At 35.9% G+C, this 25,714-nt stretch overlaps 1 protein-coding gene across 2 annotated transcripts in view; it reads right to left on the reverse strand.

The window, feature by feature from the left end:
- PTPRK (protein tyrosine phosphatase receptor type K) overlaps positions 1-25,714 on the reverse strand; it is a 540,066-nt gene that overhangs the window by 105,228 nt on the left and 409,124 nt on the right. For both annotated transcript variants that reach the window (XM_040627788.1, XM_008691238.2), the window contains exons 8-11: positions 14,533-14,835; positions 9,351-9,460; positions 8,065-8,266; positions 3,964-4,069 (exon numbers count right to left, since the gene is read on the reverse strand). In XM_040627788.1, coding sequence (XP_040483722.1) covers positions 3,964-4,069; positions 8,065-8,266; positions 9,351-9,460; positions 14,533-14,835 — 721 coding nt within the window. The remainder of the gene's footprint in view (positions 1-3,963; positions 4,070-8,064; positions 8,267-9,350; positions 9,461-14,532; positions 14,836-25,714) is intronic.

Raw genomic sequence — 25,714 nt, forward strand, 5'->3', positions numbered from 1 at the left:
TTTTTTAGTGGGGTACATTATTTGCTCTGTGTACATCATGATACATTAGAACAAAATATAAAAATATATAACATATATTATAATTTCTAATATACAACAGAACTCATTCCAAAGAGAGAGCATGCCTTCTTTTTGATTTGGGACAGCAATCCAATACAACAAATAAAAATATGTGTTATTACTTAATAACCTCAAAAAAATACCTTGAATTCTTAGATGACTTTGCTTTGCTACCACTTGTAGAATAAAAACTATTATCTCTCACCTAAAGTCTCCGTTTCCTTCAGCTTCTCATCGAGCTTTATCCTTCCTACCTGTGTAAAACCTTGTGGAAGAGTCACAGCCTCACGTGCATTCCGACTGCTTCTGCCTTAACGTGGCCCACTAGCACTTCTCGTTGGGACCATTCTGCTTTCAGTCTGGCTTACTTCCAGTGCATTCTCTATGTTTTTATCAGAGTGATCTTTCCAAGAACATAAAATTGCTCAGCATAGTTTCCGCTTACAGTCAATCTATGGCCACCTTCAGTGTTTGGACTCGCACTGAACAGCCTCTCCCTCCGGCCCCTGCTTATTTCTTCAACCTCTTTTCTCCCACAATACCCTTTCCTCTCAATGATCTGAACTACTTGCAATTCTGGAATGCACCACACGGCCAATCATATGTGGTGCATGGCCATGCACCACATATCCAATCATTCACTTTGCAATTATTGGGGAGGACCATTGTGTCTTCTCTTCTCAGCAACCTCTCCCCTCTTTTCAAAGCAACTCTTGGCTGAGCTCATTCTCATATCTCCTTCAAAACTCAGCTCTAGTACCACATGTTCTAACTGCTGTCATTTCACTTCTCATACTGCATTATCATCCATTGATTTATGAGTCTGCCATCCCAGTCGAGGGCATGTATTAAATCGCCTTATGTAGATTTCTACTCAAGTATCCAGTTCAGCCCTTGGTGCATATTGAATGTCATTGGAATCAATAAATTTACAGAAACCATTGATAACTTTGGCTTTCTTGATAACACTAAACTGAACTCAATGTACAGACTCTTTATAACAAGGTGCTATGATGGAGGCTTCAGGAATTGGAGTTTGTTTGACATTAGGAAGACCAGAGCAGAACGACTTAGGTATTTCCACTGGACTTGGGACAAATGGATGGTAAAGTGCAGTCTGGCAGAGGCTATTAACATGGATCTCAGGAGGTTTAGCTAGGTGGTAAATAGGTCTGGCTTTTATTGGGAGGGAAGAAGATGGGCCACATACAGAGTGGAATGGCAACAAGCATTAGCAGATAAGAGGTTCTAATAGGCCGACATAAATATGAATCTGTCTGAAAGGGAAAACAGCTTCAAGAATTTGAAGAAATCATGGGCACCCAATCAAAGATTTGAAGTATCAGACATAAATACAGTGCTATGAAAACTGAGTACATCAATCTGGGTCCTCATCTTCAAAGAAATTAGACACTGGACAAGATTAGCCTTAAGATAAAGGTTTCAGTTCCTGGCAGCAATATCAAAGGTAGGAATGTGGTCAGAGGAAAGAAGACACGACTACCTCCTGGAAGATTCAAAAAGCAAAGGAAGCAGAAGCAGGGCTCATCTGAGTCCAAACTGCCCAACAAGACCAGTCTGGTCCAGCCACCTGGTCCCTACCTATGGCTATTCCCAGATAGCTGGGCAAGTCATTGTAAAAAATAAAAAATAAAGATGGACAAGATGGGATTAGAATATTAGTTGAAAAGCAGATTTTTTTCCCCTCTTACTAAAAGTCTTTAAAAATAGTTAGTTGTTTACATATCATTTAATTATTTCTTCTTATAGTATTCCTGGTTGTAAATTAATTTTCGAGCACTAATCTCCTATGATGTAAAATTTGGAGTTCTCAGCCACTGGAATCAATTCCAGAGTAGGTGAAATGTTTTCCCAACAAATACAAAGAAGTACATTTTTGTGTCAGAGAAAGAGGTTATAGGATTATTAAGGATGATTTTTATATAACCACTAGTTCAGACTATATGAATTTTTGGAAATTAGAAATTTTGTAATAAGTAAATGTAAATGAAGCAAAAGAAAGGCTTTTGATTTCAAAACATGTTATTGATAACATACTCACTAATTCAACAAAGCTCCTCAACACCAATTGTAAGCAAAGAATTTACAAGGTATAGACTCCTTGATTGTCTGGGCACAGGCTATGTGCTCTGCTGTGATCATTTTGTCTTTGATCTACAAACAGAGTTTAGCACAGTGCCAGGCACATAATACACAGTCAGTTAACATCTGTGTCATAAAATGATTAAATGACTGAAGAGCTAGTGGAAGTTACATCACGTAGCACGAGGGTCAATAATAACTATACACTGTGTGTGCAACTTACATTAAGTAAAGCTGAATTCACTCAAATATCTAACTCTTACAAGATAAATGCAGGTACCTGGTAGCTCATTTAAACAGGAGTAGCAGAAGTGAACACCTAGAAAGTAAATTTCATCACAGGTAGGAACATGTGAATGACCCTGATTACTTGTCAATAGAGGAAGATGTTGAACGCAGGCATTTTCTTTCTCCTCTGGATCAGCAATCAGACTCACTCACAGATCACTGATGCATGAATAGCACTATATACGTACTTCCCATTTTCAAGGAGCCCGTGCTTCCTAAGTGTTTATTTTACAAGTGTATTCAGTGATCTCTCTTGTTCTCCAGCATGGCTTTCCCAAGATTTTTAGTGAGACAGAATAGAAAGGAGTTTTCTTTACGGACTCAGGTTCTTTTATTAATTTTTTTATTATTAATTTTTTTTTTTAAAGATTTTTTATTTATTTATGTGACAGAGAGACAGCCAGCGAGAGAGGGAACACAGCAGGGGGAGTGGGAGAGGAAGAAGCAGGCTCATAGCGGAGGAGCCTGATGTGGGACTCGATCCGGGAACGCCAGGATCACGCCCTGAGCCGAAGGCAGACGCTTTAACGACTGCGCTACCCAGGCGCCCCTATTATTAGTTTTTTTTTAAATTTAAAAAAGCCTCCCTTTCCTATGATATAGGCCTGTTTGAATGGTTCATATATGCTCAGAAGGTAAAATGTATTTATTTCTTACACAGAACAAAGATTAATTTTATTTTCTTAATGAATGCGTAAACAACTTGAGTTGAATCAATTCTGAAATATCTGCACTGATTTCTGTGCCTTGATTTACTTCTCAAGGGAAGTATAAAAATAAAATCTACAAGCTTCACGTGGAAACTTGCTTACGTTTTGGACATTTATCTAATTACAAAAATGAAGAATTAAAATCATTGGAATAATTCAAATCAATTCTTGAAAACAACATGGCTCATAATCTGCAAGATGAGGGTAATATGGGAGATTTTAATATCGGATAGAAAAAGGAAATGGCAAATTGAATTTTAATATTTACTATGGAATTCCTGAGAAGCAACAATTTAGGAATTAAAAGGTCACATAAGCTGCATTCATTATAACTAATCTCCTTTTATTTCCTCAAAGCTTCCTATTTTTCAAGCACTCATATGAAATTATTCATAACAGATTTAATGCATTGGATAGGAGTTATTTTCCCCCTTCTATTTCTGATAAATACCCTCAAAGCTCATATCCCATAGATATCGACAGAGGAAGTGGAATGAAATGGAACTAGAGGAAAATAAAAATCAAAGAGCAAGGCTCTTAAATCAAAGAGTACAGAGAATGGTTCGGTTCATGAATATCTCAAAAACCCCCTTCAAATCTTACTCTTAAAAGTCTATCTGCAGGCTTTGTCCAAATGAAAAACAAACAAAACAAAAACAAAACAAAAATAAAACCTTTCTGACAGTCATCGTCAGATGAACATGTCTTAGAAATTAACCATTATATTGACTGTTAAGCAACTATGAGAAGACACCTCTCCTACTGCTATTTTTCCCTATTACTATTATTTCCCCCCTCTTACCTGATTGGTGCCCCTTTGGCCTGTGCTGGTCTCAACAGTACAGTTATTGTGGTGGCCGTTTCATTGAGAGAGGCATCGACTCCTTCGTAGTCAGGTAAAGTTGGAGCTGGTAAGTGATTAATGAAAAAAGAAAAAGGTTTCTGTCAACTAGCAGAATTATATCGCAGTTCAGGATGAATAAATGATCCGGAATGGGGGAAAACCAGTTTCAGATTCAATTTTCTAAAATGTACCTCCGTTTGTAGAATAACATATATTACTGAATGTTAACCCTGGGAACTTAAGCCAGCAGAAGATATGAAGCCACGATTTGTTGTTGAAATTTAAATTATCATCTGGCGACTTGGACACACATACCAAACATTTTGTGAAGGTGCTTTGGCTTTTGGTTTCCTGAGACCTTGAAACCAGCATTGATGGGATGGGAGGTGAACAGTGCTGACTCAGGGGAGTCCTGGTTATGGATGTGCACAAGGAGATGTGGAGGCAGAGAGGGCAGGAAGTGACCCAGAGGCTGCCTGGTGAGGTGGTGCTGTGTACGATATAAAGGTTGTGGAACGTGTTAGTTTCTGGTGTTAGTATCTGGATTGTAGCCACGATAGAAACATACTGAGGAAGTGTGGCGAATGGGAATGGGAACTGCAGTTGTTGTTGAGCATGAACTAGTGCATTAGTTGTCAGATTCTTGAAAAGTAGAAACTCGTAAGTTTTCAAAATATTTGATAATGGTTGGGGTGGGGGAGAGGGCTCCCTAATTTTGAACTCGGTGAAAAAATAACCTCAAATGGCTCTTGGATATTTTTATGTAGAAAGATATTTTAGGGAGGACATGACCAGTGAAACGTGTGCATTATCAGAGAAACTGAGGACAAATGGCATCTAATATGAATTTCAAAGTATTTCATTCATTCATTGAATATTTCTTGAATATATACAACGTATCAAATTTTGTAAGTGCTATGAGTATAAAGACAAAACATGGTCTCTGACATTTATAGAATTAAAAGTAGAGATTCACATTTTATCAAGAGTGAGAATTTTTTCTTTTTAAAGATTTATTTATTTATTTATTTATTTATTTGAGAGAGCATGAGTGGGGGGAGGAGCAGAGGGAGAGGGAGAAGGAGAAGGAGACTCCACGCTGAGCAGGGAGCCCAAACCCAGGACTGAGATCACAACCCAAGCCAAAGGCAGACATCCAACTGACCGAGCCACCCAGGTGCCCCACGAGTCAGCATCTTCAACAACAACAACAAATCATAGCCAAATTTTAGGTGACTTAAAGAGGAGTCAGTTCATTTGCTAAAAGAGTGGTTCTCAAACTAGTGAGATCAGAAGCCCATGAAGGCTTCTTAAAACCCAGATTGCTGCTCTTTTCTCCTTGAGTTTCTAATTCAATAGGTCCAGGGAGGAGCCTCATAATGTGCATTTCTAGAAAGTTTTCTGGTGATGATGACGCTGTGGGTCTGTGGACCACACTTGGGAGAACAACTAGTCTAAACCAAGGTTGGGAGATAGAAAAATGAAACAGAGACAACTTTAGGGTTTAGACAATGCTTGAGCTGAATGCTAAAAGGGCAGTAAAAACTCATCAGGACAAGTATCCAATAAAATGCAAGAGATGGGAAACAGAATGTTTGAAGATATCATCACGTGAAAGGAGACTTTGTGTTATGACAGCTACAAGCAGTGCTAGGCCTGGAACTTTGGGTTCACCGGTAGGAGTGGTGGGTGGAAGGAACTACAAAATTAAGGGGCACAAATGCTAATCATGCATGGATGTTTGGGCTTTATCCTACTAAATGCAATATGTTAGATTTTGAAAAAATTTAGGAAAGAAATATATGTCGTACAAAGATCGATAGAAAAATATATTGAAGCAAGGTAAGTCTGAAGGCAAAGACAGTGCTTGGAAAGATATTTCAATGATCTGTTTAAAATACGGTCCAGAGGGAAAGGAACAAACAATGACATCAGAAAGAGATAAATTATCTGAAGAGTTATTTAGGAAGTAGAATCAACAGATTAAATATGTACACTATTATATACGTGTGGATTATATATGTAATATATGTATTAAAACATACACACATACTAAGCCTCCATGCAACATGCCTCCAATAACTTGATTTCACTTTTATTTAAATTGTTTTCAAAATGCTGAGGGATATAATTTCTGCACTCAAAGGATAAATAACAATAAATTACCTTAAAATTTCAAGTGAGGCTGAGAACCCCGCTAACCATAAATTTTATTAGCCTTGGCTTGATTACTACATGTTCTGAAGATACAGTGATTGCAATCAAGTTTTTGAAGTCCAAATCAAGTACCCATGTATATAGGTTGATTCAAGTAAAACTGCAGTTAAATAATTCAAAGAAAATGTTAGATGGGTGTTCTGGTCTTTAATTATAAATTTTTTATTCAATAAAAAAATGCCATGTCTAAACAATAATAAAATATGGTTCTTGATAATGCCCATCTGTTCAATGTTCTCAGTTTTATAAGTTCATGTCATTCTGTAACTATCTCCACTGAAGGATCGTATTCAAATACAGCACTATGGCTCATTCTAGAGGGCAGGAAACATGTTTCACTGTACAATGATATCACCAGGTCATATTTTCTAGTGATTCAATAAATATTTAAATGGGTGATTTAGAATTGTTCCATTAGGAAGTGAACTGGCAGTTTTAATACATTGTTATTTTCTAACATAATGGATGATATTTTAAAATTCTTTTTTTGTTAGAATAAGATAAATCAAATAGCTCATATTGGAATAACTAATATTTTTCATGATATACATTTTTAGGGTTTTATATTCAAAACGTTTCCAAATAGAAATGTTACATCTATAATATATATTTACTTTAGTAATCTTAAATAACTAAGATAAAACATTACATAAGCTAGAGTAGAATTACGGCATATATGCTAATAACTGGCCAAATTTAATCAGGTTTAACTGATGACCAAATGAGAAATTATATCTGTAAATAACCTAGTCAATTACAAACTGAAATTGTGAGCATAAAATAATGTGAAATTTAACTGTATTTGTTTATCAACTTAAGTTCTCCTGTACTTTACCATTCTGAAACTTAGATAAATTTACATGAGATTTCTAAGAGAAAGAATTACTCATATTTGCTTAAAGATATCAGAATGTCAGGGAAAATGGAAAAGAGAGACAAGGTCTGTGGCACTATAACAGTGGATCAAAGATCTACTATCATTCTTTTGATAAAATCCACTTACAGTAGATATGTGATACCATAATAATTACCAACTCCTCAAAGGTATAATCAGTCTGTTAGCATTCATAATGAATTTTAAATATTTCTTTTTTTCTTTTTTAAAGATTTTATTTATTTATGTGACAGAGAGACAGCCAGTGAGAGAGGGAACACAGCAGGCGAGTGAGAGAGGAAGAAGCAGGCTCCTAGCAGAGGAGCCTGATGTGGGACTCGATCCCAGAACGCCGGGATCACGCCCTGAGCCGAAGGCAGACGCTTTAACGACTGCACTACCCAGGCGCCCCCTTAAATATTTCTAATTAAGAGAAAATGACATTTTTAAAAGGGACCACTGTCAATTAAAAGTGACTGAGATGTTTTTGGGTTTGGACATATAACCAGTTATAATCTGTATTCACATAATTCTTTGTTTCAAATTTTTATTTAAATTCTAGCTAGTGACCATATAGTGTAATATTGGTTTCAGGAGTAGTATATTCTTTTTTTTTTTTTTTTAACGATTTTATTTATTTATTTGACAGAGAGACAGCCAGCGAGAGAGGGAACACAAGCAGGGGGAGTGGGAGAGGAAGAAGCAGGCTTTCCAGAAGAGGAGCCTGATGTGGGGCTTGATCCCAGGACCCTGGGATCACGCCCTGAGCCGAAGGCAGATGCTCAACAACTGAGCCACCCAGGCGCCCCAGGAGTAGTATTCACATCATTCTTTGATGAACCTTCGATCAGGAATAGCTAGCTATATTAAAGGTTTAATAAGTGAGATGACTACCCTGAGTGCATATATGATTCTCTAGGACATGTTATTACAAACCAATCTTGTTTGCACTTTAATCCTTTGCGTACCGGAGATATTGGTGGTCACATTGATGGCTGTGGCTGGCCCAAAGCCTTTGACTGTGCTGGCTCTTATGAAAAACTGGTAGGTGGTTCCAGGATGCAGATGCATAAAGACATGGTGGGTGCTGTTCCATAAGTTCGATACAGTCTGGGGAGGTCCAGCCACTGGAACCGCAGGGTCAAATGATCTTATGCTGCTGTAGCTGACCTGTTTTAAGAAATATATTTGCTATTACATATGCAATATAAGTCATGATATAATCTAAATAAACCTCTTTTAAATAAGGTAATATTCGAGGGTATCTCTGTAGCGTGAATCACACTTTTCTTAAACTTCTTTTCCTTCTCATTTGGATATGGTTATTTTGCAGTCATTCTATATCTAACGTCTGTCTGTCTATCCATCCATCCATCCAGCCAGCCATAGATATACCTAGAGGTAAAATATCTGACTGGACCAACATGCATTTATTTTCTTTCATCAAAAGATGAATTAATTTACTTAAATATGGTTACACATACATACACAATCTTATGGTTATGTATTTTAATGTATATGAAAACAGAAAGTGTTCAACAAATGTTTGTTGTAAGTAACATCATCCCATACTCTGTCCGAGTTACATAACAGATTTCATGTAAAAAGCACTCAAGTGTGCTAATACAGTCACAGTTTATAAGGCTGCTCTAGTGATTCCCATTCCCATCATGCACTCTGTAGCCACTAGAAATTTAAACATTTTATGTTCTAATCAACACTGGCTATGCAGGAACAGAACTACACATTTGTGCAATTATAATGACCTTTTCTTCTTTTAGCTTCTCCTCTTTAAAAATATGATAATGATTTATAATCAAAATTGAGATGAAGCTCTGGAATAGTCAAGTTTATAATATATTTTGCTGTTTTGGTAGTAATCCTTTATTCTGACACAACTGACATTCAGTGGCCTCCCCTAATTGCAACAGAAAATATGAGTATCTTAATTCTATAAAAATTCATTCTTTACAACCATCAGTAAGTCTGTTTGAAAAGGCCCATCCTGCTTTTCTAAAACAACAACAAAAACATACATTTACTTTAAGAATTAGAAAATTCTAAGTGCCATCCAATATTTGTTTTGAAACTCAATTCTGGGATCAAGGAATTTGTAAACTAAAACAGAGGAGTCCTAAAAATGATTTTGATCCCCTAACCCTCACTTACTCATTTTTCATTATTTCTCTCTAACTTTTTCCTTTTACGCTCCCTTCAACCCACATTTCAATTAACTTCCTTATTCTCCCAATACCTCATACTGAGTGATGATTCCATTTGGATCCAAAGGTTCTTTCCAGTTCAAGAAGATCTTATTTTCAAAGGATGTTCCTTGAAGAGAATTGACTGGTACAGGGCCAGGCACTACAAATAAATACATTTTTGGTTATAAAGATCCTTGCATCAGAAACAGAAAAAGTAAATACTATAATATATAAGCCAAATTAAAAATTTTAAAAATGTGTTCTTAAAAAGAAAGTAAGCTATGTGACCAACTTTCTGATTTTTAACAAATGGGAATTTAAAGTAATCTATAAGCTTCTAATGCAGAAAATGTACAACTCCAAAGTTATTTTTATTCAAAAGAATATTCTATCACATTAGAGAGTTGAATAAATTGTATAGTCTAGTTTTCTCTTTTGTATACCTCTAATAACATGAAGATCTCATTTGTAATTTGTTTCAAGAACAGAGTTATATTTCCCCGAAAGATATTCTGAAGATTATGATAAGCTCCTAAAGTGTCTCCATAAACAAATTTCATTAAATAATGAATTATAATAATAATTAACACTCCTTGGACTTAAAAGCCAAATCACTGAATACTGAATTGAAATGCCCATTAACAGTCAATCTGAGTCTTACTGCTATCCTTATTAAATTTCTGTAACTTAAAAAAGACAGCACTGATTATTACAATTCAAAAAAAAAAAAAGCAACCTTTAAAATAGGTTGAAATATCATTGCTTCAGTCTTTTAAGTGATACTCCCTTTTGCAAAGCTAAGCATCAAACCATTTTATAACATCAGACTTGTTCGGAATTCAACAATCATCATAACCAGTTCTGAAGTGTCCCCAGGTATGACAAGAGTTGAGAAACCTTCATACCAGTCTTTATTTGCAAATGTCATATAACTGACAATACCCAGTGGCAGCAATGAACAATGTGTCAGTTTCTACTGACAAAATATAAAACATCAGAGACTTTTGCTCTTTGCTTTTATATATTTTATCTAAATACATAGTTGCTATTTATTCACACAAATATCCAGTTTCTTGTTCTGATAATGTTTAAATATATACCCTATCCATCCTACTTTGCTTAAAAAAATGTGTTTTCTTTTGAAATACTGACCCAATATTGGGCAAGTATGGTTTTTAATTAATATTTTTCCTTAATCTAACGTTTCAGCGAACTTCACACATGGCATTATCTAGAAATGTAGTTGCAGAGTATACAGCAATTTTGTGAGGACTGAAGTAAATTAAAAATCACTGGATCAAAGGAAATGCACTGCATCGTAGCTAGCAGCATCAAGACATTCTGAACGATACGTCAAAATAGGAAGATTTATTTCAGACCACAAGGAGACGATGAATGATGTTATGACCTCTGGGACAGCCAATATAATTTGGCACATTAATAATAAATTCATAAAGAAAAAAACCATAAAGGAAAGAAATCCATATACAGAAAAGATGCCAGCACTAAACTTCAGGAGATATGTACATGCATCTGTCAGCTGAGGGTGTAGGGAGAACTTAACCAAAGGCATCCACTTGCCTGCATGTCCCAGGTCCCCTGTATTGGCACAGACCACAGTTGATCAAGGCAGAGAGGCCATCACGGCCCCTATGTGTACTCTGGGGCACTTACGGAAGCTGCCATGGGTGTTAGTTTGTTAACTAACAAGGGTGATAGGTGTTATGCCATTTGAGTGGAGTGAAAATAAGCTTATGATTGTAATTAAGGAAAAGTATTTCTTCACCTTTCCATAACTTCCACAGATGGTGGCTGCTGAAGGAAGGAGGAGGCAAGACCCCAATTAGTGAGAAATGTTTATTTGATGGTATTATAATTACTACCTGTGTTCACTAACCACAATTTGGCCAACTAATATATAAAATGGTGTAGATGTATTTTGTTTACAAATAAAGATACTTAAAAATGTTTGCATAATTCTGCACTGGAAGAGGAGTAGAATTAAAGAGCATTCTTCCTAGAATTTGTGTTTTTCTGCTCTTCTTCTTCTTCTTTTTTTTAAAATGGGCTCTACACCCAGCATGGAGCCCATGGGGCCTGAACTCATGACCCTGACATCAAGATCCTGAGATTAAGACCTGAGCTGAGATCAAGAGTCGGATGCTTAACCGGCTGAACCACCCAGGCGCCCCTCTCTGCTCTTCTTACACATATTCTACTTTGTCAATAAAATCCACTTAAAGTACTTACAGGTCATATTTGCAAGAGGGAAAAGTCTGTGGAAAAATTATGGCCAAGATAGTACCATGCTACTGCTCTTGCACCCGGACTAGTAGAGCAGACAAGAGAAAGAACTACACTTAGGTGAACTACAAAACACACACATAAACAGGTGGGGTGGGGAGTGGGCACAGTAAATTATATTTAATAACTCTACACCTCTGAAGGAAGGCAACGTCAATGCAGAATGTCTGTATGTACTTTGATTTGTGTAAATAGAACATGAAGTTACTAAGACCATCATCATGGCCGTCTTCATATTGCAGGGAACGTCACTTCACATTTCCACATCAACAACTTTTAATGGAGACAGAATGCTGACTTTCATTCCCCTGCTTGTGATTTATTTGAAAGCAGTTTCAGCTATTTTTTTTTCTTTTTTGCGTATAAGAAAGTCCTTTAAAATATAACTCTCAAAATGGAAGAGAGAGGAAAAATGAAATGTGGGTGGGGCAAGATTATATTAAATAAGCACTACAAACTTTAAAATATAATAAATGTACATTTAAAAATAGCTCTGTATTAGCAAAAAATGTCCCCAAACCAGGGTTTTCTGCTGAGCTAACTTCATAATATTGATTTTTGTAAATGCTAGGATAAAAAATGAAAACAAAATCTCATACAAAAAATTCTATCCATGCATTAAAAAAATGTATGCAATAAATTAAATATAAATTCTACCTTAGGGTTCTGGTGGGAAATCATTTTAGCTTTGCTCTCATGATTTATGGATGTCCCTAGAATTCTTTTCATGAAATTATATTCTTTTATTAGATGGTTGATAATTTATTCTTTTCCTATGTATATAGGGCAGCAATAATTTAGTAAGACTGACTTAATTAGATCATCATAACCCATTGATCTTTACAACAATAAATTATGATTTAGATATTCTGTCCCCCCCTCCGGAACATTGAATCATATCAAGCATTCTATGTAGAAACTGGAGCTCATGTGAGCAGATCTGAAGACTGAGTTACTTGAAAATACTTTATACAAAGTATATAAAACAGAGGAGAAGAAAAAAAGTTGTCACAGTAGAAAGAATTACTTTGTGACCATGCTATGAAATAGTAACATGCAACTCAATATCATTACAGCTAGTAAAAAAGTTCTTCAAAACATACCTTAAAATAAAACTAGAATAAGAAACAATATTGAAATTATATACTATATATTTAATTTCATCTTATGTTTATAAAACTGTTTCTATATGAAATAGCACAGTCATGAAGTTGATGAATTTGGGACATAATTTAAGATTCCACAGCAATTCACTTCCTATTAATCTAGTTGTATGTACACCCAAAAATACATTTAAAAATTTAATGAAATATGAAAAAGTTATATGAGCCTGACTACATTCTTTGGCTTATGGGAAAGAAAGGCAAGCTAAAAGCCATACCAAAATATACCACCAAAATGAATTATATTATTAGAGAGTGATTGGCAGAAAAAACACAAAAGTAACCAAGTCTAAAATGACTAAGAAATCAAGTTTTTAAAATTTTAAGGGTAGGCAATAAAGTGTGTAAATACATTATTACTAAAACCATGGCTTACAAATGTCTAGTGTAATACAGACATTTTAGTATTTATCCTACTTTATGAAATGAGATAGAGATTTTTCAAAGCTTTCGAATCTGCTTAGACTTTCCGTTTCTATCATCCATCCATAACACAACTATGCTAATTATTCTTTCTTATATAATCATATGTTGGGGTGTGTTTTGTATGTGTGGGGGGGTTATGAGTGTGTGCTTATGTATCAGAGCAACTTTTGTTATCTGAAATATTATTAAGGCTTAGATCAGGTGCAAATTCAAACATGATAGTTGAGGTAATCATGTTCGGTTACCTTAAACATGACAAAATACATTTATCATAAGTAAGTCTTAGGTTTATTCTTTGAAAATTTTAGGAATATGAGAATAACTCTATGCATAGTTTTAGGACAATATTGTTTTCTTCAAAATCTGAGCTAAATGAGGTTGAAAAGCTCTCACTTCCCTTTATGACTGAAAATAATAGAGCAAATCTGGGTCATTTCTACTTTTCAGAGTGAGAAGGCTTGAAGTGATACGGAGAAACTTCTAGAAACTGTAGTATACTGACCTATCTTAAGGCACTCTCATACTTGATAGTCATCAAAATATACATCTGGGCCTAAAGTTCAGAACTTGAGGGAAATTGGAAACAGTTGGGTATGAAATATATCCTGTTTTCTGAAGTCCAAACAAAAATGTGGCCCTACTGACAGGCTATTCATGGAGAAATTTAGAAGCAGATGGAACCTGAGAGATCATCTTATTTAAACTTTTCATATAGGGATGAGAAATGGAAATCTAGAGAAGTAAACAGATTGGGTAAGGTGATAGAGTTATTAGTGCCAGGACTGAAAACTCAGGATTCCTGACTCCCAGTTCAGCTTTGCCTCCACTCACTAAATAAGCCATAAGATATGAACTTCAACCTTCTTTTATATTTAAACTTACACGAAACCATCTAAAAATGAGTGGAACAGGCAAATGGTGCTGTTTTCAAATGTTAAGGAAAATGAAAGCTGCTAATATTGGTTTGTAAAACGTAAAAAACTAAATGTTAACCAAGTGCATTTCACCAATAGGTAAATGATGTAATGCCATGAATAGTGAAAATTATTTTTGCACATTTAAGAGGAAAAACTTTATTTAAACTTTGGTGTAGCAGTGACTTCTCTAACATATAAAAACAGAAAACAGGAGAGGGACATTTCATCTAGTATTTGATGCTACGCTGAAGAATGTTAAGGTCTTTAGTTAAAGGCAAACTCTTTCCAAAGTTAATCTCGTTAAGAGTATTTAGCAGATTTCTGAACCCGATTCAATTTTGGCGACTCTAGAGAAAACTGGAAGCAATGACATAATCCTGTTATATAATCCCCCTTTTTAAAATAACGAAGTATGAACATACCGTCTTCATCCGTCTGAATAATCGTCTCTTCACTCTCCTTCCTGCCTTCTGGATTGGTTAGGATCATCTTGAGGCTGACGTTTGTATAGGGTGGCAGATGGCTCACAACATGCTGAGGGGCTTTGGGGTCCATGTCCAAACAGTCTGCCTTGCTCTCGTTGTGACCGCGGAAGTAATGGTAGCATATAGTGACATTAAAAGTGTGGCAACGAGTAATGTTATAACCCAAGGATTCCCAGTCCACAGCAATGCGTCTTGCCTGTATCTCAGCAATCTTTAACGTCTTTGGGGTTCGCATAGGTTCTGAAACATAAATCAAAGATGCAGATGGCTGTCAACCTTACAATGAATAATCTTGGTAAAATCAAGCACTGAGCATGACACAGCATGTGTAAACCTAGGGAAATGTGGAAGTCATCTTTTATTCTCCTTTTCTTTATGTACTCATGATCTTAATTCCTGAAGGTTTCTATCAGGGGCTAGGATTTACCAATGCGAAAAGAAATGGAAAATGTTAACAATCCGCAGTACTCAGGAACATGGCGGAAAGACAAAAGCCTGAAAATGTGGCCATAATGCCTTTATAGTTGCTGTTGTTACTGCCCAATTTCCCATCTCTCTTTTTCTCTTGTCGTTACTGAGCAAGTGAATTAGCTAATATATCATAATGGATAAGAGTCAACACGTTCTGCTCTATGATTTGTCATGTCACCAGCTATGGTGTATACTAATTAGTCTAATTGTAATACTAAACTACCATTTACCAAAAAGTGACGCAGATATTAATTAACATTTATTATTTCAGTAATGATGTTGTTCATCAAAGCAGAAAAGTATCTGAGAAAAATTGCAGGAACACATGTGGATAGTCACAGTGTCATCGATCCTTCTTGATCTCTTTCCATCTTTTTCTAGGAAACACTCAGGTCTGACAGTCCATTCACTGTCACCCAAACCAAACTGGGAGGTGAATTTCCATTCAACTGGAAAATGCTGGCAGAACTAAACACTCTGAAGATTGGAGTCCATCCATCACCGCTTCCCAAGTGTATTCTTTCCTCATGCAAGACTAACTTTAACTGTCTAACTTAATCAAAATAATTACTCTGTGGAAGTCATGGCCATGGCAAAGTCTACACAGTAAACAAACCAAAACACAGCTAAGCTTTCACATGTTGATTGGGCAAAGAGATTAAAATCAAGGCCAAGGTCAAAGCCATGTTGGTACCTCCCTTAACTCACAAAGAATAGTCAATGCTCTTGCTAAATGGGAGTCAGTAGACAAAAAAGAAGGAAAATAAATAATACAAAAAGCCCAATTTGAGTGTTTTATAAATTTTCACTTTTGAGATTAAAATCTCAGTTCTGTAAAAATAATCAGCACAGTACACAGATGGCAAGCCCAAATTGGGATTCCAGTTCAATGTATTATGTGTGCCATCTGAAATACACTCTGGTGGCCATTTAAAACCTCAAAACTACAAAAATACATACATATACATGCAAATTAATCCGTGGTAGAATCCAATGCTTAGATTTTTTTAAATGCTGTGTGCCAGTCTTCTGATTACTCACAGTATCCAGTCTCCTTATTTTATCACTTTTGTTTTACGTGTTTTACATTAAGCATTGTAAGTAGGTTGGAAGAAAGACGTGGCTTTCTAATCATTAAAAAAACACATAAAACTCTTTATTATGTCTAGTTCTGGGCTCACATGTCCCCACCAGGCACAGGAGTGAGGTGATGACACTTAGAGTTCAGTCTACAGCTCAGTGCAAACACATTTTTTGGCATCCCTGACCACCGAGATGACCGGGCAGTTGCAGGTACCACCATCCCCAAATTCCCAGATAAATTGTGATTTCACTGCCTAATGGTAGCAACCTGATAGAATTTAGAGGTCATATTCAGGTTAGGCCACACTTTGTGACAAAAGTATCTAGAATAAGAAAGTAAGATTTCTCCCTAAAATACTTGGAGTATATGAATGAAAATCTCCCATAAAATAATGAGCACAAACACCAACAAGTATTTATTCCTCTGGTTTTTTTTTTTTTTTTAGATCTAGTATTTATATACTTGAGAAACCTCTTATTTTGAATCTGAAATTCCCCCCTTTATAAATTTCTCTATTTCCAAGTGCTCACTCTCTTTCATCATCTTTTCATTTTACCCTACTATTCAATTTGCACTTACCCTGCATTCTAATGCAATTTTAAAAGCATAACAAAAGCATAAAAAATTGAAGAAGACACAAATAAATGGATATTCTATGTTCATGAATTGGAAGAATCAATATTGTTAAAATATCTGTACTACCCAAAGCAATCTACAGATTCAGTGTGATACTATCAAAATTCAAATGGCGGGATGCCTGGGTGGCTCAGTTGGTTAAATGTCTGACTCTTGGGGCGCTTGGGTGGCTCGGTCGTTAAGCATCTGCCTTTGGCTCAGGGCGTGACCCCGGCGATCTGGAATCAAGCCCCACATCAGGCTTCTCCACTAGGAGCCTGCTTCTTCCTCTCCCACTCCCCCTGCTTGTATTCCCTATCTTGCTGACTGCCTCTCTCTGTCAAATAAATAAATAAATAAAATCTTCAAAAAAAAATGTCTGACTCTTGGTTACAGCTCAGGTCATGATCTCAGGGTCATGAGATCATTCCCTCATCTGCCTGAGATTTGTCCCCCCCCCCTTTGTCCCTCCCCATCTCTCTCTCTCTCTCTCTCTCTCATATGCTCTCTCTTTCTCTCTAAAATAAATAAATAAAATCTTCTTAAAAATTTCAGTGGCATTTTTGAAAGAAATAGAACAAAACAATCCTAATATTTGTATGGAACCATTAAAGACCCTGAAAAGTCAAAGCAATCTTCAGAATGAAGAACAAGGCTACAGGTATCATGCTCCCTGATTTCAAATTACATTACAAAGCTACAGTAATTAGAAGAGTATTGTATTGACACCAAAACAGACACATAGATCAGTGGAACAGAATAGAGAGAATTATTTATAGCAAAGGAGCCAAGAATATACAATGGGGAGAGAACAGTCTCTTTAATAAAAGGTGTTGGGAAAGCTGGACAGCCACACAAAAAGAATGAAACTAGACCACTATTTTGCACCATTTACAAAAATTAACTCAAAATAGATTAGACTTCAAAGTAAGACCTGAAACCATAAAACTCCTAGAAAAAAACACAGGCAATAAACCCCCTGACACAGATTTTCTGAATCTGACACAAAAAAGTGAAAGCAAGAAAAGCAAAAACAGATAAGTAGGACTGCATCATTCTAAACAAAACGCTTCTACACAGCAAAGGAAATGATCAACAAGATGAAAAGGCAACCTACTCAATGGGAGAAAATATTGACACCTCTGATAAGGGGCTAATAATCAAAATACATAAAGAACTCATACAACTCAATAGCAAAAAAAAAAACAAAACTAATTAAAAAATGGGCAGGAGATCTGAATACACATTTGTCCAAAGATGACATAGAGATGGCCAATGGGTACATGAAAAGATGTTCAACATCATTAATCACTAGGGAAATGCAAAGGAAAAACACAATGAGATGTCAGCTCATACCAATCGGTATGACTACTATCAAAAAGAGAAAAAAATAACAAGTGTTGGCAAATATGTGGAGAAAAGGGAGTCCTCGAGCACTGTTGTTGGGAATGTAAACTGATGCAATAACTATGGAAAACAGAATAGAAGTTCCTCAAAAAATTAAAAATAGAACTACCCTACGATTCAGCAATTCCACTTTTGGGTATTTATACAAATAAAATAAAACACTAACTTGGAAGACACATGCACCATCATATGTATTGCAGATTATTTATAAAGCCAAGATATGGAAACAACCGAAGTATGCATGTGTCTATACACGTCAACAGTGAAATATTATTCAGCCATAACAATAATGAAATCTTGCCACGTGTGGCAGCATGAATGGACCTTGAGGGTATCATGCTAAGTGAAATGTCAGGCAGACAAAGACAAATATCATATGATTTCTCTTATATGGGGAATCTAAAAAAATTTAAAAAAAAGAAAAGAAAAATAATGAATGAAGTTCAGAGATACTGAGAACAAACTAATGGTTGCCAGAGTGGGAGTATGGCGGTGGAAAAATGGGTAAAGGGGTTATAAATTTATTAAAAAATAAAAATTAAATTTAAAAAATGTAACTGTGTTAGAGATATATGACATAACTTCATTGAAGGGAGTGGGGAAAAATTATCTAAGTCAATTAGGAAATGAATAGAGACAATGAGACAATAAACAAACAAACAAATAAAACCAGCAGATATTCCTAGTAATGATCTAAAGTTTACAGATGACTTTACAGTGCAGTCATCATAGAAATACCATGGTTCTGAACAGCAAACGTAGAGCCTGTTCAAAGAAAAAGAAAACCTGTCACACCTGTCAGAATGGCTAAAATCAAAAACACAAGAAACAACACAGTTTGGTGTGAGGATGTGGAGAAAAAGGAACCCTCTTGCACTGTTGGTGGAAATGCAAGCTGGTACAGCCACTGTGGGAAACAGTATGGAGGTTCCTCAAAACATTAAAAATAGAAATACCATATGATCCATTAATTCCACCACTGGGTATTTACCCAAAGGACACAAAAATACTAATTCAAAGTAATACATGCACCCTGATATTTACAGCAGCATTATCTACAATAGCCAAATTATGGAAAAAGCCCACTGTCCATCAACTGCTGAATGGATAAAGAAGACATGATATATATATGGAATATTATTCAGCATTAAAAAAATAATGAAATCTTGCCATTTGCAACAGAGGGATAGAGGTAGGGAGTATAATGCTAAGCAAAATAAGTCAGAGAAAGACAAATATCATATGACCTCACTCATATGTGGAATTTAAGAAACAAAACAAATGAGCAAAAGCAAAAATAAAAGAGAGAGAGACAAACCAGGAAATAGACTCTTAACCATAGAGAATAAACTGATGATTACCAGAAAGGAGGTGGGTAGGGGGATGAGGGAAATAGGGCATTGGAATTAAAGAGTACACTTAACATGATAAAAAAAGAAAAAACTAGAAAAAATAATAAATTAAAATAGACACAGGAATGTGAAAAATGTGGAAATGAAAAGTAGTAGGGAAAAAGGAAGCTATATAACACTTCCTGGACTGAGAGCCTTAAGAAGCAAATCTTAAATCTTCTTTGTTATATTACTTACTATGTATTTCTACATTTTCTCCTAAGCTAACCATAAAATAATTAGAGAATTAATTTTCCTATTTATAAATTTAAGTAGAAATGTTCTTCTAACTAATCTTATTATATCCAATTTCTTTTTGCCTTCGGGCTTCCTCTATAAAACCCCTCTATAGAGCACTGAAAACAGGGAATGTATGAGCTATTTAATTCTGCTCTAGTTGAATAGCTATTGGAACTGCTTGAAGAAGTTCTGAATAGCCCTAGAGCTACGGCAAAGTATGCACAAACTGGGCTTGGAAGAACAAGACCAGATGCAAATGTATCCACATGGAGTGACTCAATGTCAAAAGCAGAAGCAACTTGGAGGCAAGAGAAAGAAAAGCAAAAATGAACTATTGGGAGTTCATCAAGATAAAAGCCTTCTGCACAGTGAAGGAAATAATCAACAAAACTAAACGGCAGTGTACGGAATGGTAGAAGATAATTTGCAAATGACATATCTGATAAAGGGTTAGTATCCAAAATCTATAAAGAACTTATCAAACTCAACACCCAAAAAACAAATAGTCCAGTTAAGAAATGCCAGAAGACATGAATAGACATTTTTCCAAAGAAGACATCCAGATGGCCAACAGATACATGAAAAGATGCTCAACATCACTCATCATCAGCGAAATACGAATCAAAACCACGATGAGAAACCACCTCACACCTGTCAGAATGACTAAAATTAACAAGTCAGGAAACAACAAATGTTGGTGAGAATGTGTAGAAAGGGGAACCCTCTTGCACTGTTGGTGGGAATGCAAACTGGTGCAGCCACTCTGGAAAATGGTATGGAGGCTCTTCAAAAAGTTAAAAATAGAACTACTCTATGATCCAGTAATTGCACTATTAGGTATTTACCCAAAGGATCCAAAAAATACTGATTTGAAGGGAAGCACACACCGCAATGTCATTATCAACAATACCCAAATTATGGAAAGAGCCCAAATGTCCATTGACTGATGAATGGATAACGTTGTGGTGTGTGTGTGTGTGTGTGTGTGTGTGTGTGTGTGTGTGTGATGGAATATTAGTCGGCCGTCAAAAAGAATGAAATCTTGCCATTTGCAACAGGAGGGAGCTAAAGTGTGTGTGTGTGTGTGTGTGTATGTGTGTGCATGTGTGTGTGTGTATATATATGATGGAATATTAGTCAGCCATCAAAAAGAATGAAATCTTGCCATTTGCAACAGGAGGGAGCTAAAGTGTATCATGCTAAGCAAAGGCAGTCAGTCAGAGAAAGACAAATACCATATGATTCCATTCATATGTGGAATTTAAGAAACAGAACAGATGAACATATAGGAAGGGGGAAAAGAGAGGGAAACAAACCATAAGACACTCTCAAAGACAGACAACAAACTGAAGGTTGATGGAGGGAGGGAGGTGGGGGGTGGTCTAGATGGGTGATGGGTATTAAGGAGGGCACTTGCTATGATGAGCGCTGGGTGTTGTATGTAAGTGATGAACCACTAAATTCTACTTCTGAAATCAAAATTACACTATGTATTAAGTAACTAGAATTTAAATAAAAATTTGAAAAAAGAAAAGAAAAAAGAAGCAACTCACTACCCTTTACTTTCCTAATCTCATATTCAATAAATAGATAAGTAGATAGATAAATGCTACACAGCTTATACACTGTGAAAAAAAACAGTTCTACATCCTCAGTTCTTCTATTTCTATGAGTTGGCAAAGTTATGTCTATTATGTAGTATGTAAAAAAATACCTAGGTTTCAACTTTGAGTGAGAATTTTGTTTGGTGTATTTAAATGCTGCTTACATTGACCCTCATATAAGTCATATATTAAAAATTCTCATTTAAAATTAGGGAAGGGTAGCCTTATAAATCCTACACATTTGTGTATAAACCACTACCATAATTTCAGTAACCAGTATTTTATTAATTGGTATAAAAAAAAAGAGCTATGGAAGAAATAGTTTTCTAAGAGGCAAATATTCATTCTACAAGGTCAAGATAATGTTTTTAAATCTGCATTTTTCACAGTTGCTTAAATAAATGGTGCAAACTGTACTGTTATTACTAAAATAGTGATTTAAAACATAATTTTACTTTCACCTAGTGTAATTTCAGAAACACACATTCAACAAAGTAAACACACACACAGCACAAAACTCAATTATTTTGAGCTCTATGGCATCTGCAATAACTCAGAGGACATCACTGTCCAATTACATTTTCTCTTAATTGGCACGTGCCCTTTTTTCCCCAGTTTTTATTGAGGTGGGACCTTTTCAGCTACACACACACACACACACACGTATTCATGCATGTACATTTATATACATATACCGTCCACACGATAGGCACTCTGCTATGCCACTCCTCTGAATTCTACTAGGTCTGATGTGGGGGGGGACTACATACAGATGGATTTTTATATTAGAGTATAAGCAGCAGAGACTCTAGACTGTTCTAATACTATGACATTAATTCAGAGAAAATTCTATCAAAGAATTCAACAATAAAATTACCTAAAGTCCTTGCAATGATCCATTATTCTTGTGCCTCGCCAATAACTTCATTATATTTCTGAGATATGAATACATGAAATTTTTAATTTTCTAAATTGAAAATAAAGATAGTCACAGAATAACCTGAGGTAGAAGGGTATTTCTGAAAACTCACTATGTTATATATAAGCTGGGTATTGCTGTTTTGAGGACTAAATAATTTAAAGAAATGACCCAGCACGGTGAATGGCACATCGGGGCATCACAGTAAATAGCATCTATAACAAACAACCTAAATAACCATAATGGTGATAAAACAATGGAGATCGCATTCATTAATGTCCTGTCAAGTGTTTTGAAATTTATTAAATGTTCTCTTTTTTTTTATTTTAAAGATTTTATTTATTTATTTGACAGACAGAGAGACAGCCAGCGAGAGAGGGAACATTAGCAGGGGGAGTGGGAGAGGAAGACGCAGGCTCCCAGCAGAGGAGCCCGATGTGGGGCTTGATCCCAGAACGCCGGGATCACGCCCTGAGCCGAAGGCAGATGCTTAACGACTGAGCCACCCAGGCGCCCCTATTAAATGTTCTTTCATCCCGATTTTTTACTTTCCATTTTTCAAACCTTTATTAGGTATTCCCATACATATGATTTTATAAAACAGTTCTCTTTCTCATTTTTACTTTTTCGGTAAAAGGAAATTCAGGAAAGAAACAAGAAATTGAAGAAAGCTGTGGGGCAATATTTTGGCAGAAACTTGGGAAGAAGTACAGCAAGGGAGTAACTTTCATGCAGCAAAGTATCATATTAAAATATTTTGTATAAGTCATTCACCTGTTATTGCCTCTTACATAAAGTGCATGATACCAGATACTGTGGAGGATGCTAAGTGAAAGAAACAATAATAGGCCTCAAGGAGCTTAATATGTATTTAGTAAAGATGGTAGCTAAGAAAAAAAAGATCAATAATTAAAACAGTATGATATAAGTGGTATATGAATAGAATAAAACATAGGAATTCAAAAGCGAGAAAGAACTTCCACTCGTCCAATGGAGGAGACATTTGCATTAGATCTCAATGGATAAGGCATGAAGATCTACAGACATAGTCTGGGTAAATAATACAAAAGGAGAGGAAAAAAAAATGTGAATCCTATTTAGTTGCTGAACAAGTTATCCAGTAGGAGATTATGTAGGAAAAATTGATTGGGAAAAGATGGGGAATATGTTGGATGGCATGGGAAGAGATTGCCCTTGATCTAAAAGGCTACAGAGAATCACTGAGTGGGCAGAAAATTGATATAATGAATTAATTACTTTAGAAAACTTAATTTGGAGGTTGTATCAAGGTTGTGTAACAAGGAGGTTGTGCAGGACTGGAGGTAGAGAAATCCGAAGATTGCAACGTGTTAGGGAGAATAATTAGGGCTAAGAAGTAGTGTGACTTCAATAGGGATAGAGGTAACTTTGGGTTGGAAATTGGTGAGCCACCCAGGTCAAAGTTAAGTTGGTGAAAAAAAAGAAAAAAAGAAGTCAAACTCTCTAGATCATTCTACTTTTTGAAATCTGTGTTCAGTATATACCCTAATCCATTCCTTCCCCTGAGCCATCAGTCAGGGGAGGTTCAGACTGAGTGAAATCTGTGACAGAAGGACTGAGGACACTAGCAGTGGAATTAAATTGTTTCTTTGTTTATTTATTTATTTAAGAGCAAGCACACAAGTGAGTGTTGGGGGGGCAGAAGGAGAGAGAAAGAGAGAGAAAGAAGAGAGAATCTTAAGCAGGATCCACACCCAGCACGGAGCCCAACACAGGGCTCCATCTGACAACCCTAAGATCATGACCTGAGCTGAAGTCAAGAGTTGGATGCTTAACCAATGAGCCACCCAGGAGCCCCTGGAATTAAAAAGGTTTAAGGCCATTTGTGATATACTTGGAAAATAGGGTTGGGGGGCTTACATTAAGAAGCAGGTGTAGAAACTGGAACTATAAGCAAAATCTAATCCTTTCCCATTCTACTCTTTAGCTGGTGAATTTCAACTCCTTTTATTAACTGCCCTGTGGAGAGATGTGCAACCAAATTGGCATAAAGCCCTCTTCCATTCATTCATTTCCAATAAGTCCTAAGAAAATACTACCTGTAAATTGAAAAAAAAAAAGTGATGAGAAATGTCAGTATTACCTGGTTTTCTTTGTTTTCCCTGCCAAATGTTGATCAGCCAATTTTACCAACTTTTCCCATTCCCTTTTTCCTCATATTGCTCATCTACTTCCTAGTTGTTGCAGAGAAAGTGGTCACATAAAATCAAGAAAAATAAAAAGACATGGCAGAAAATTTACATATCAAATCTATAGCCAGGATTATACAATTAGCAGGTAAACAAGGAAGTTCACGTATCACTGAACTTACTTAAATTCTAAACAGATCAAGCCGGGGATTTATGCCTGTAACAATTTTTGTGTCAAATATTTAACCCAACTTGATAGGATAAAATGAAGAATTACTTAATAATTCTCTGAAGGTTAAGAAAAATAAAGGCAACATGAACAGACAGAACATGTTGACTTTGAGTCACCTCTCAACAGCGAGATGATTTAATAAGTGGTTCTAGATAATAGATAAAAGGGAATTTAATTTTTTTTGGTACTTGCTAAACAACACGTGACATGACAGGTCAATATCCATGTCCTTTTGTAGTGATAATCTCTAGTTTTTCTGAAAGAGTTGTGAAAACAAAAGCTTCAGCAGCTACAAGAGAATCAAGAGCAAAGATCGTCTTTCTGAGAATCAGTTTTTAATGATAAAACTTATTATCCGGCTGTCAGTCAGAGGAAAACAGAAGATGTCCCAAAGCTCATGCCAAGGGAAAAAAAGAAGATCCTGTCAAAGATGTACACGAGCCAAGAACAGTGAAGCATGACAGGGAGCTTCCGTGCTCCCCGCTGCCTTTTCATCAGAAATCTTCGAAGCTGACTGCAAAGCACAATTTTCATTCCATTTATCAAAACAAACATAAGGAAAGTGAATTTCCTGACTGCCAGGGAAAATATTTGTTAGTGTAAAGTAAAAAATAATTGAGATGAAATTTCTGAACAAAGGTAAATTAAAAGAAAAAGGAAGAAAACACTTGCATACCTTGGGGGAGGAAAAACTTAAGGTCTTTGGAAGAGACTGTCTTTACTTTTCCCTACTGATGCTTTGTATTTTTATTCTTTTCCTTGTGCTAAGGATTGAGGATAATCAAGGTTTTACATGGCACATCTTTTCAATCTCATAGCATCATTAGTCTTGCCAAAAAGATTTCATCTCTGCTCCCATGGGTCAAATTGCGTTAATGATAAGTTGGCGAGATGACTTGATTAGTAAGGTAACATGAGGGAGCCTCAGGTCCAGGAATAATCACAAACCAACTGTCAGCTCTCTGGCTTTCTGGCTGTGTTGTTAAAA

The sequence above is a fragment of the Ursus maritimus genome, unplaced genomic scaffold, assembly GCF_017311325.1.
Source record: "Ursus maritimus isolate PB19 unplaced genomic scaffold, ASM1731132v1 scaffold_13, whole genome shotgun sequence".
NCBI lineage: Eukaryota > Metazoa > Chordata > Mammalia > Carnivora > Ursidae > Ursus > Ursus maritimus.